At 38.6% G+C, this 12,782-nt stretch overlaps 1 protein-coding gene across 3 annotated transcripts in view; it reads right to left on the bottom strand.

Annotated features, from left to right (window-relative positions):
- The window catches only part of UGGT2 (UDP-glucose glycoprotein glucosyltransferase 2), a 274,645-nt gene that overhangs the window by 247,653 nt on the left and 14,210 nt on the right, over positions 1-12,782 (bottom strand). For all 3 annotated transcript variants that reach the window (XR_008493479.2, XM_054447364.2, XM_063651063.1), the window contains exon 2: positions 5,107-5,189. Coding sequence is in view for 2 of the 3 variants with exons in the window: in XM_054447364.2 (XP_054303339.2) it covers positions 5,107-5,189 (83 nt within the window). In the remaining variant the exon portion in view is untranslated. The remainder of the gene's footprint in view (positions 1-5,106; positions 5,190-12,782) is intronic.

Genomic DNA, 12,782 nt, shown 5'->3' on the forward strand with positions numbered 1-12,782 from the left:
CATAGTTTTTCCACTGTACATTTCTACTCCTGGCATACAAAATAGGCATTCAATAAATTTCTTTAATATTTAATAAATATTATAAATAAGTTTCTCCATTCTAAACAATATTTTCATAATCCAGTAGCTTTAAACAGTTGACATATGAGAATAAGCATTGGATCTTTCACTCTTAATTCTTTAACAAACTATAGATGATTTCTCAGAACTTGGGAGATGTGGTGAGTTTTCCTCCAAGAATCAAAAAATAATGCAAATAAGATTCGTGTTCAATAGTAAAAACAAAATAGAAAATAAATGCTATTTTAAATAATATTCTTAAAATACATTATAGTTACAAGGTCAGCAAGAAAATAATAAAAATTAATGTAATAACATCTAAAATATGACTACATCAGTCAAAGGATTGGTCATCCATGGAAGCAGAGAAAAGTCAAAAGAAATGTGAGTAGTGCCTGACAACAGATATCAAATTTTGTCAAGGTCACCATCAAGGTTGTCCCTTATGTACTAATGAATGTAGGATTCAGGAGTTTATAGAAAGTAAACTTCTATAATCTAGATATAACTAGCAAGATCATCTCTATTATGAAATGGAAGCATTGGGCTATTTTGGCTGATTTGTTAAATAACTAAATCCATGGTCACCAACCACCTGCTAAAAATGCCCCTTCAATATTTTCTGCCTTTATCTTCAACCTCAGCTTTTACTCAATTTTTGACTACTGGCACCTAACATTCAAAAATCACTCTTATTAAAAAAAAAAATAAGTGGCAGCCTCCACAGCCAGCTACTGACTCATCTTATTCCCTTCGTAGTCAAAGGTCTTAAAAGACTTAATGACACGTAGCTCTACTGGAAGGGGACATTTTGGGGGTGGTTGGAGACTGGGTTATTTGCTGATTGTGACAATTTGACAAGAAACTCAGAAATTAGATAACCAAATAACAGAGAGATATGAAAAGCTTTACTCACATCTTAACTTACTAAAGTCTTGATTACTATACCAGTGAAATGATTCTCACCAAGGGCACTAATAATTTCTCTGTTGTTAAAAGTAGTAGGTACATAATATTCATATTACTTGATCTGTCTACAGTATTTGATAACATCAATCACTTACAACTTAATATTCTCCTGGCTTTCATGTTTTAATGCTTTTACAGGATTTCAGCTACCACTACAGGTACTCTTCCTTAGTCTCCATTGTGTGCTGTTCTTCTCATCAGATTCCCTTAAACATTGCTGTTCTCACGGTTCTGCCATTGGGCACTATTTTATTCTCATTCTGTGCCTTCTCCCTACAACTTAAATTACCATTTTTCATATTGATCACTCTGAAATCCTACCCTTCATCCTAGAATTTTTTTTATCTAGATCTCTCACTCACATATCAGCTTACCAATATATTTATATTTGGATATTTCACAAGCATTTCAAATGTGGCACATCCAAATTCCAATTACCTTCTTCCCCCAAATCCGGTTCTTGGGTAAAAGTAACTATGTTAGAGAGTCTTAACATTTTTTGAAAATTTCTTCCATTAATAAAATACAAAAGCAGCTTTATTTGTGTAAAAACCACTAAAATCTTCAAGGACTTTGAAAATCACATTCTTATATGCTGAGCAGCATGTGAAGAAGTAAAAATAAACAGGGATTTTGAAATCAGATAAATCTTGGGTGACATTTTTCACCTCACAAAACTACATAGGTTAACTAATATGCCACTTGAATCCTGAAGCATCAATAAATACATAAGTCTGGCAGAACCATATAAATTTTTTTAAACAGGCAATTCATTGCTTAAAAAGTCTTAATTTGCTAGAATATAATATAAAATGATTGCTTTAAATGGTATAAAACTAGTACTTGAATTCAAAAAGTTAAATGTTCAATATTTACAATTTTTTTAGGCAGGTGGATCACTAAGACTTATTCTTTAGTAAAGAGTATTTAGAAGGTCTCATGGAGATTTAACAACCTAAATTATTACAAATAACAGAGGATTATTAAATGTTTTCTCTAAGATGTCTTGAAAGCAAATTCAGTAAAATCTGCTCATTAGGCCGGGCGCAGTGGCTCACGCCTGTAATCCCAGCACTTTGGGAGGCCGAGGTGGGCGGATCACAAGGTCAGGAGATCAAGACCATCCTGGCTAACATGGTGAAATCCGGTCTCTAATTTAAAAAAAATACAAAAAATTAGCCGGGCATGGTGGTGGGCGCCTGTAGCCCCAGCTACTCTGGAGGTTTAGGCACGGGAATGGTGTGAACCCGGGAGGCGGAGCTGGCAGTTAGCTGAGATCATGCCACTGAACTCCAGCCTGGGTGACACAGTGAGACACTGTCTCAAAAAAAAAAAAAATTTCTGCTCATTAATATATTTCTCATTTGTACCATTCTTTTCCACATTTAACAAGGTCAGCAATAATATCACCACATGCATTAGACTCTGCCATTATAAATAAAGCCAACAGAATTATATTTTAAGTGTCAGTATTTTTTTTTTTTTGAGTCAGAGTCTCACTCTGTTGCCCAGACAGCAGTCCAGTGGTGTGATCTCGACTCACTGCAGCCTATGCCTCCAGTGTTCAAGTGAGTCTTGTGCCTCAGCCCCCCGAGTAGCTGGATTACAGGCCCACACCACCACGCCCAGCTAATTTTTGTATTTTCAGTAGAGACAGGGTCTCACAATGTTGGCCAGGCTGGTCTCGAACTCCTGGCCTCAAGTAATCTGCCCACCTCAGCCTCCCAACGTGCTGGGATTACAGGCGTGAGCCATTGTGCCCCGCTAGTAATTCTTACTTTAATATAATTTAGGTTCAACCCTGAAAACACTTGAAATACCTCCTTCCATATATGCTTGATGTAGAGTTTAGGTACTCCTGAGCTTATATTCCAACTTGTTAATGATCTGCCACCAGATTGTCCAGGTATATCATTTCGTTTAGGTATAAAATATGCTGATATATTTAAGTAACTTAAAATGAATTTGAAATTTACAGGAGTAATTTTTAAGATTGCATCTCCAATAAAAAATAGCACTGAATAAGGCCAAAAAGCACGTACTGAGAACAACATATATGGGACAGATATATTGAGGATTTTAGGTGAGAGACACGAAATTTGGTATTAGGTTTTTTTAAAACTATCATGGATACCTGACATTAACCATGAAAACCTTACATATTAATCTAGCCTATTTTTACCTCAATTACCAAAACTATTAATAAAATTACTAGGACAAATATAAGGACAACAAACAGTAATTTCCTAATGATTTGAAAGTAAACATTACTAAGTGATCAACGTTCCTCCACACATTCCATTCTGGTCTCTTCTAGTCATTTGGGTTCCCTACTACCTGGCTAAATCTCATCATTCAAACTCAGCTCCAGCATTCAGCACTGAAAATGCTGTCTTGCTCTCTCTGGAACACTGACTAGGTGCCTCTTTTATGTGTTTTCATGTTATGCACACCCCAATTAAAGCTCTTATCACCTAATAGTGTACATCACTGTTTTGCTGTCTCCTTCATGATATCACGAAGTCATGAGGATGTAGATCACATTTATTCATCTTTGTATTCCCATCATCTAAAGTATCTCCAGCATTTCTTACGACTAAAAAGCTTTTTTTCAGGAAAAAATTTTGAAAGGAAAAATTATTTGCTTTTGGAAATATTTCAGTTTAAAATGTTATTAAAAGAATGTCTGATGTCTTTATTTTTAAAATCTACTTTGTGAAATTACAAAATCACTGAACTTCAAGGCTGCCTGAGCCAAACAGGCTTCAGTAAATGAGCATTTAAAACATGTGAAACTTAGTTTATCTTACATTTACACTCAGGAACAAAATAATAAAATATTTTAATCACCAATAGTAAGATGTCTCTATATCTAAATGGCTGAAGATTTTACTCTTAAGGGATTCCATGCTCATGTCATCTATTCTAGTCTCTGCAGAGATAGGAAAATAATAAACACATTAATAAACACTTTTTAATTCTGAGGAAGATATATGTATATATAGGTATATACTCTCATATACATATAAAAACAGAAATTACTATCTTACAGATAGTGAAATGAGAGCATATTAGTTACCTGACTTTTTGAGGTATTAAAAGTTTCTTTAATGGTTTAAAAGTCAAAGTATTCTGCCAATAAAAATGCAATATACATGTCAGTATACATTAGTCCAAACCCATAGAATGTATAACAACAAGATTGAACCCTAATGTAAACTATGGACCTTGGGTAATAAGGATCTGTCAAGGAAGAATCATCAACAGATATACATGTACCACACTAGTGAGGGATGCTGATAACAAGGGAGGCTATTTATGTGTAGGGGAAGGGGGCATATGGGAAATCTCTGTACTTTCTGCCCAATTTTGCTATGAACTTATAACTACTCTAAAAAAATTAAGTCTACTTTTAAAAAAGAAAAAAATGTACTATCACTAGATGCAAATTTATTATTTCAAAGAAACCTAGGTAAAAAGAAAACTATCTTAATTTTTTTTGGGGGGGGGACAGGGGGAGACAAGGCCTGTCTCCGTCGCTCAGGCTGGAGTGCAGTGGTACAAACACAGCTCAAACTCCTGGGTTCAAGTGATCCTCTGCCTCAGTCTCTCAAAGTGCTGGGATTACAGGTGTGAGCCACCACACCTGGCCAATTTATTTTATTTTATTTTTTTATTTTTCTTTTTTAGAAACAGGGTCTTGCTATACTGCCCAGGCTAGCCTCTGACTCCTGGGCTCAAGCAATCAATCCTCTGGCCTTGGGCCTTCCAAGTAGCTGCTACTACAGATGCACACCACCATGCCCAGCTAACAATTTTGATTTCTTCTTGATGAGAATGCAATATCCAAACATGACTAATTATATGAGGTATCTTATAGTAAAGTATTAAAACCTTATATTTTTGGAAACAGATGCTTAGAATGGTTTCTATTAAAACATATTTTCACATTTAATGTTCAGATTTACTAACCCAGTGAAGCATTCACACTTAACCATTACCATTAAAAAATAATAAACATTACAAGGTGTGTACATAAATACAAATCTTACAAGTTAAAATTTACACATCACCTACCTGTTTGCTTATAAATTGCTAATTCTTGCACAGTTTCCAAAAACTGCCAAAATTTTTCATTACTTTCTTCTGCCATAAATTCACTATTAAAAAACAGAAGTAATCAGTTAGTAGATGGAGTTTAAAATGGTTTAGATACTATAAACTGTACCCAAGAACCAAATTATATCTACGGCAAAAACAAAAACCCCTAAAAATTAATGTCAAATTATAATTTCCATTTACTACAACACTGGAAAAAAACACACTGACTATTCTTACCTGAGATATCATTCTCAACTATAAACATATAATCATGTCAGGAAAAGGCTTCATGAGAAATTACTTTTGGCTTTTCCTTGTTACTAGCAACAATTAAAAAATTGATAGTTTATTCTATCTTGCCATATGAAATGCCAGAGAAATACAAAAATGATAATTAAGATAGAACATTATATAAAGGTAAAAAGTAAAAAAAAAAAGACCACCTGTTTTTCATAAACAAAAATTGGTTCTATAAATATTTTATAGAAGTTATATTATCTAGTGCCTTTACTTGTGTAGAAAATCTTTTTTATTATTTAAAACAGAAAATATCTTAATTTTAAAAATAGGAAATCAGTGTACTGCACTATGTCTTTGGCCATAAAGCCCAATGAAATTTCCATGGTATTTAAGAAAAAATGGCCAAAGCCATTTAAAGCCTTTCAGAAATAATGAAATAAATGAAAGATTTAGTTCTGCACAGAACAAAACACTAGACAGCTAAAACAAATAGGGTTAACTATTTAAGCTAGAAACTAAACAGCCACCAAACAGACGGTGCTGATTATTCGTTATTGCCCACCTTACCTTTCTCTCTAGGCTTGGTAAACTTAAACTAATGCTTAAAATAAATGGAAAGTAAAAGTATTGAGAACATCCACAACACATACAGATTAACTAATTCTTGTGAGTCTGACATGGCCACTAAAATGGAAAAAGGAAGTGAGAAAGACTGATTAATTCATCAACATAAACACGACAAGCATAGGAATTTAGAGTAATAAGTAACTTCAAATCAACACTTAGCAAGGCTTCACTGATTTGACCAAACAGCTACAGACATGGTCATATAACTGTGCAACCACAGGTAAAAGACTTCTTCCAACTACCAGAATCTGTACATCTACCTAAGTCTGATCCTTCAAAGTGATCGCCTTAAGAAAGCGTTCCAGCTAACAAGAGAAGTGAAGGACCTCTTCAAGGAGAACTACAAATCGCTGCTCAAGGAAATCAGAGAGCACACAAATGGAAAAACATTCCATGCTCAGGGATAGGAAGAATCAATTCTGTGAAAACGGCCATACTGCCCAAAGTAATTTATAGATTCAATGCTATTCCTAGTAAACTGATGGCAGCAGTGACCCGTCTAGAGTGGCCGCTGCAAAAATGCCAGCTGCAGCAAGGGAGATATGGCCAGGGTTGTGTACTCCATGGAGCTGGTGGGAGCAGGGAACAGGTAGAAGACCCACCCACTTCTGAGTTGGCAGAGTGGAGGGTCCACACTCCCCAGGTGCAGCTGTCCGGACCCAGACATCCCTGTGCTCTTGGGGGCTAAAGGCAGGTAGGGGCCCATGCCTCCTACTGAGTTGGCGGAGTGGGAGCCCTGCACTCCCTGGGTGCAGCTGCTACCACCCAGCTGCAGCTGTGGACCAAGGCATCCCTGCACTCTCAGGGGCCTGCAAAGCCCCCTGTCCCACCACAGGCTTGAAAGTGTCTGCTCCTGTTTCCTGGCCTCTCCCTGCTCCCAATCCCTGCACCAATTTCAGAGCAAAGTTGCACCTGAGCCTAGAAGCTGTCACAACCCGGCTGGGTGTGCATGTGTTTGGGGTAGTGCTGACATGCCAGCCGCCTACCACCTCAGCCCCCTCCAGACTTTGGGCACCAATGGGCATGGGAGGGAGGCCGAGAGGGGCCTGGGGGCAGCTTGGCACAGGCCTGAAAGGTGCCCCATGATGCGAACAGCCTGAGTGCCATGGATACGGTAGATGGCAGGTTAATGGTGGCAGGGAGCAGATGGGCAAAAAGGAACGGGTCCCCAGTGAAGCCCCACCTTCAAGCTAAGGACAACCTGAAGCCTGGGGGCTGGCCTACCTCTTCCAAGGACTACAGTGAGAACTTACGGTGTTTTTGTCCCAGCATACCCAGGGCCTCCCATGGACCAATCAGCACACACTTCCCCTTCTTTGAAGCCCATAAAAACCCCAGACTCAGCCAAACTCAGGCAGATAATGAGATGACCTGCCTGTGGATAGGAGCTACCCATTCCAGGTGTCCTCTCCCAGACATCGGGATGACCTGACTGCAGGTGGAAGCTAGCCACTCCATTTCTCCTCTCTGCTGAGGGCTGCAGACTCAAAAGAATGACCTGCCTGTGAAAAGGAGCTACCCACTCCAGGTCTCCTCTCTAGTGACAGCTGCGCTCATCAGGAAGACCTGCCAGTAGAAAGGAGCTACCAACTTCAGTTCTCCTAAGAGCTGTACCATCTCTCAATAAAGCACCTCTTTGCCTTGCTCACCTTCCAGTTGTCTACATGCCTCACTCTTCCTGAACATGCAACAAGAACTCGGAACTCACCAAATGGCAGGACTGAAAGAGCTATAACACAAACAGGGCTGAAACACACGCCCCACTCACATTGCAGGCAATGAAAAGGAGAGAAGAGCTGCAGCCCTTTGGGGAGCCCAGACCTACAGGCTCCCTGAGCCAAAGCTGTGACACTCTCTTTGGGGCTGTGTTGTTCCTGGTATCTCCAAGCTTCCAGGTGCCACTGCATTCCACCACAGTGCCTGCCGTGGAAGCCACCTGCAGTATGCCTGGTCGAGCCACAGTATTGTACAAAGCTGGCGCCTGTACCAGTACCCAGAGCTGCCCACCCCACTGCAGCTGGCACTCCTGGCTGTGCACAGTGGCTGTACCCTGTGCTTGCTCACACGCTCACCGCCAACCTGCACCTGGCTTGCCCTTGGCAGGTGTGGGATCCAGGCCAGTGGCACAAGCTGAGCATAGCCTGCCGGGCCAAGTGGACAAAATGAGCACAGCAGGCCCGAGTAAAACTCGGGCAAAGATGCTACCAGCCATAGAGGTTTCCGGCTGGCAAAGCCACAACCCTTATCATGGGATCCTTATCCTGTGACAAAACTACCATTGACATTCTTCACAGAATTAGAAAATATGAAAAAGAGCCCAAATAGCCAAGACAATCCAAAGCAAAAAGAACAAAGCTGGAGGCATCATGCTACCTAACTTCAAACTATACTACAAGGTTACAGTAACCAATACAGCATGCTACTGGTACAAGGACATACACATAGATCAATGGAACAGAATAGAGAACTCAGAAATAAGACTGCACACCTACAAGCATCTGATCTTTGACAAACCTGACAAAAACAAGCAATGAAAGGATTCCCTATTTAATAAATGGTTCTGGGAGAACTGGCTAGCCATATGCAGAAAACTGAAACTGGACCCCTTCCTTACACCTTACACAAAAATTAACTCAAGATGAGTTGGAGACTTAAATGTAAAACCTAAAATTATAAAAACCCTATAAGAAAATCTAAGCAATACAATTCAGGACATAGACACAAGCAACGATTTCATGACGAAAATGCCAAGAGCAATTGCAACAAAAGCAAAAATTGACAAATGGGATCTATTTAAACTAAAGAGTTTCTGCACAACAAAAACTATCACCAGAGTGAACAGACAACCTACAGAATGGGAGAAAATTTCTGCAATGTATCCATCTGACAAAGGTCTAATATGGAAAGTCTATAAGGAACTTCAACAAATTTACAAGAAAAAAACAAATGACCCCATAAAACGTGGGCAAAGGACATGAAAAGACACTTATCAAAATAAAACATTCATGCAGCCAACAAACATGAAAAAAAGCTCCACATCACTATCATTAGAGAAATGAAAATCAAAACCACAATGAGATACCATCTCACACCAGTCAGAATGGTAATTATTAAGAAGTCAAGAAACAACAGATGCTGGCAACGTTGTGGAGAAAAAAACGCTTTTACACTATTGGTGGGAATGTAAATTAGTTCAACCATTGTAGAAGACAGTGTGGCAATTCCTCAAAGATCTAGAGGCAGAAATATAATTTGACCCAGTAATCCCATTACTGGGTGTATGCCCAAAGGAATATAAATCATATTATGAATATACATGCACACATACATTCACTGCAGCACTATTTACAATAGCAAAGACATGGAATCAACCTATATCCCCATCAATGATAGACTGAATAAAGAAAATGTGGTATATATACATTACAGAATACTATGAAGCCATAAAAATGAACAAGGTCATATCCTTTGCAGAAACATGGATGGAGCTGGAAGCCATTATCCTTAGCAAACTAACGCAGAGACAGAAAACCAAACACCGCATGTTCTCACTTACAAGTGGGAGCTGAATGATGAGAACACATGGACACATAAGGGGTAATGACACACACTGGAGTCTGTTGGAAAGGTGCAAGGGGACGGAGAGCATCAGGAAGAAAGTTAATGGATGCTGGGCTTCATACCTAGGTGATAGTTTGATCTGTGCAGCAAACCACCATGACATACATTTACCTATGTAACAAACCTGCACATCCTGCATGTGTACCCTGGAATTTAAAAGTTCAAGTAAAAAAAAAAAAAGCATTCACTTAAACTTATTCCCTCAATACATCACTGCTCTAAGCACTTTTGGAACTCTTCTGGAATCTCAGAGGCCATTTACTGGTAACTCATTATTAATCACTGAGGAGCAAACATCCTTGAGACCATCTAAACCAGTTCTGCACCTGGTAAAAGGTAAGATATTACCTTTGAACAACGTTTTTGTTTGTTTGTTTAAGACAGCATCTCCCTTCGTCATGAAGGCTGGAGTGCAGTGGTGCAAACATGGCTTACTTGAGCCTGGGAGGTCTCAAGTGATCCTCCCACTGCAGCCGCTCAAGTAGCTGGGACTATAGGCACATGCTACCATGCCCAGTTCACTCTTTTGGACAAAGTTTTTTTAAAGGTAACAAACTGGCATTTCCAATTGTTCACTTGGCTTATAAAATATATGGCTTGAAATAAGTGTATTTCTTCAAAAAATTCTGCCCAGAGAAAATAGTTATTTCTATAAAGGGTGTTTTTATACGCACTAAAGAGTTTGACAGTGATTATAAGTGGAATTTCAAAAATATTTCCAGTCAGATCAACACAAGTGGAGTAACTGCAGTTCAGATGCACAAATTAAGGTATGCATATAGTAAAATGCTAGCCTCTTCAGCCTATAACCACTTCTAGCCAGAGTCTTGCTCTGTCACCCAGGCTGGAGTGCAGTGGCGCGATCTTGACTCACTGCAACCTTCACCTCCCTGGTTCAAACAATTCTTCTGCCTCAGCCTCCTGAGTAGCTAGGATTATAGGCATGTGCCACCACACCTGGCTATTTTTTTGTATTTTTAGTAGAGACAGGGTTTCACCATGTTGGCTAGGCTGGTCTCGAATTCCTGACCTCATGATCTGCCCGCCTCGGCCTTCCAAAGTGCTGCGATTACAGGTGTGAGCCACTGTGCTCGGCTGCAAATTTTATTATAAATTTCTTTATACAGGGGACATACCTTATTCATCTTTGTTTCCTACATAGGACTATACTGAAGTTACGGACTCAAATTTCCAGGATGAATTGAAAAATATCTCTGTGTGTGTGTGTGTGCGTGTGTGTGTGTGTGTGTGTGTGTGCGTGCATATATATATACACATATATACACATATATACACTATATATACACATATATACACACACATATATACACACATATATACACATATATACGCATATATACACACACATATACACATATACGCATATATACACATATATATACACACACATATATACACATATATACACATATATACACATATATATACACACACACATATATATACACACATATATATATACACACACATATATATTAGATTTTGGTTGGGAAGCTCAATTTTTGGATTTAAAGCATTATTCTTAGAAATTTCCCTTACTTGCCCCCACATTATTTTCCTTAAGTTCCTATCTGCCCAGCTCCTTCAACCTATTCAATGCTCTTCAATTCTTCCACTCCACACTTACTCTTCTCAACCTCTTTGATCTTCCTACAATTTTAAGAGAAACATAAACAAATTGAAGGAAAGCAGAATAACGAACTATATAAAATAAAATTTTTGAAGTGCAGTGGTTGAAGAAACTACAGTCTTTTGGCCTGCTATTCCCACACAATGTGCCACACACAGAAACAGATTTGGTTCTGAAAGAGAGGATCAGTAGATAAAAGGTATAGAGAGAAAGATTTTAGTTTATATAATAAAGGACCTCCTACAATTTTGATTTGTTCACAACAAAACAATAAGGCACATGAGATAACACTGAGCATCCTCTCTGGATTTTCCAAGGACAAACTAGTTTCCACAAGTAAGGCATATTGTAGAGGTAATTCTGATGGTGGCTTAAAGTATATCTTTCCCTATAAAACGTACCTTTTGTTAAATTAGCATTATTGAGTACCTAACTTTTGTGCACTGTGCCTTGGCAAAATAAACATGAATAAAAAACAGTTTTGTCTCTGAAGCTCACCTTTTAACAACAGAGATTAGCATATATGATACCTTACAACAAGGATTATTACAGAAATATTGACCAAATGTTATGAGAGAATAATAGAAAGTTATTAATTTTGTCATGGGAAAGTATCAGGCAAGATAGAGTAATATGGTATGCCCACAAGTAAGGTATCAATGAGGAAGACTGTAATGGAATGATATATTACTATCCTAGGGATACCACACCATTACCCAAGGATCCTCAACACATCTTTCTTGGATAACGCCATGTTTATACTGCGCTTCTGCTGGGATGGTTGAGTGGATTCATGAATCACAGGTCTAACCTATTTAGCAAGAGAAATTTATTCTCTCACAGTTCTGGAGGCCAAAAGTCTGAAGTCAACGTTTGAGCAGAGTTAATGCAAAAGATTCTAAAAGCTGCCTTTTTTTTTGTTGGGGGCATTATTCAAGCCACCCTCTATCCCCCAAAAGCCCCCAAAATCCACCTCCCCTACATAAAATATATTTCCCCTTGCCAACAACCTCCAAAAACTCAACCAATTACAGCATCAATTCTAAGTCCAAAATCTCATGTAAATATCATCAACTTCATTTACAAATTTTATCATCTAAATCATGTGTGGGTGAGACTCTGGGTATGACCCATCCTGGGGCAAAATTCTTCCCTGTCCACTTGTGATACTAGAAAACAAGTTATGTTTCAAAAATGCAATGGTGAGACAGGCATAGGATGGACACTCTAATTCGCAAAGGAAAAAAATAGAAGGAATAAAGGGGTCACTGGTCACAGGCAAGCTCAAAATCCAACAGGGAAAATTTCCATTATGTTTCAAAGCCTGAGAATAACTCTCTGTGGCCTGATGCTTCACCCTCTGTGCTGCCTGCCATGGTTCTGCCTGCAGAGTTATTCTTTCTTTCTTGAAAGGGCAACACAAGGTTTACAGCCAAGTAGCTCTATTAGTCCATTTCCTGCCTATAGAATTTTGGAAGTCCAACAGCCTTCTTTCGTTTTGTCTTGTCTATCT

Source organism: Pongo pygmaeus, chromosome 14, assembly GCF_028885625.2.
Source record: "Pongo pygmaeus isolate AG05252 chromosome 14, NHGRI_mPonPyg2-v2.0_pri, whole genome shotgun sequence".
NCBI classification, from domain to species: Eukaryota; Metazoa; Chordata; class Mammalia; order Primates; family Hominidae; genus Pongo; species Pongo pygmaeus.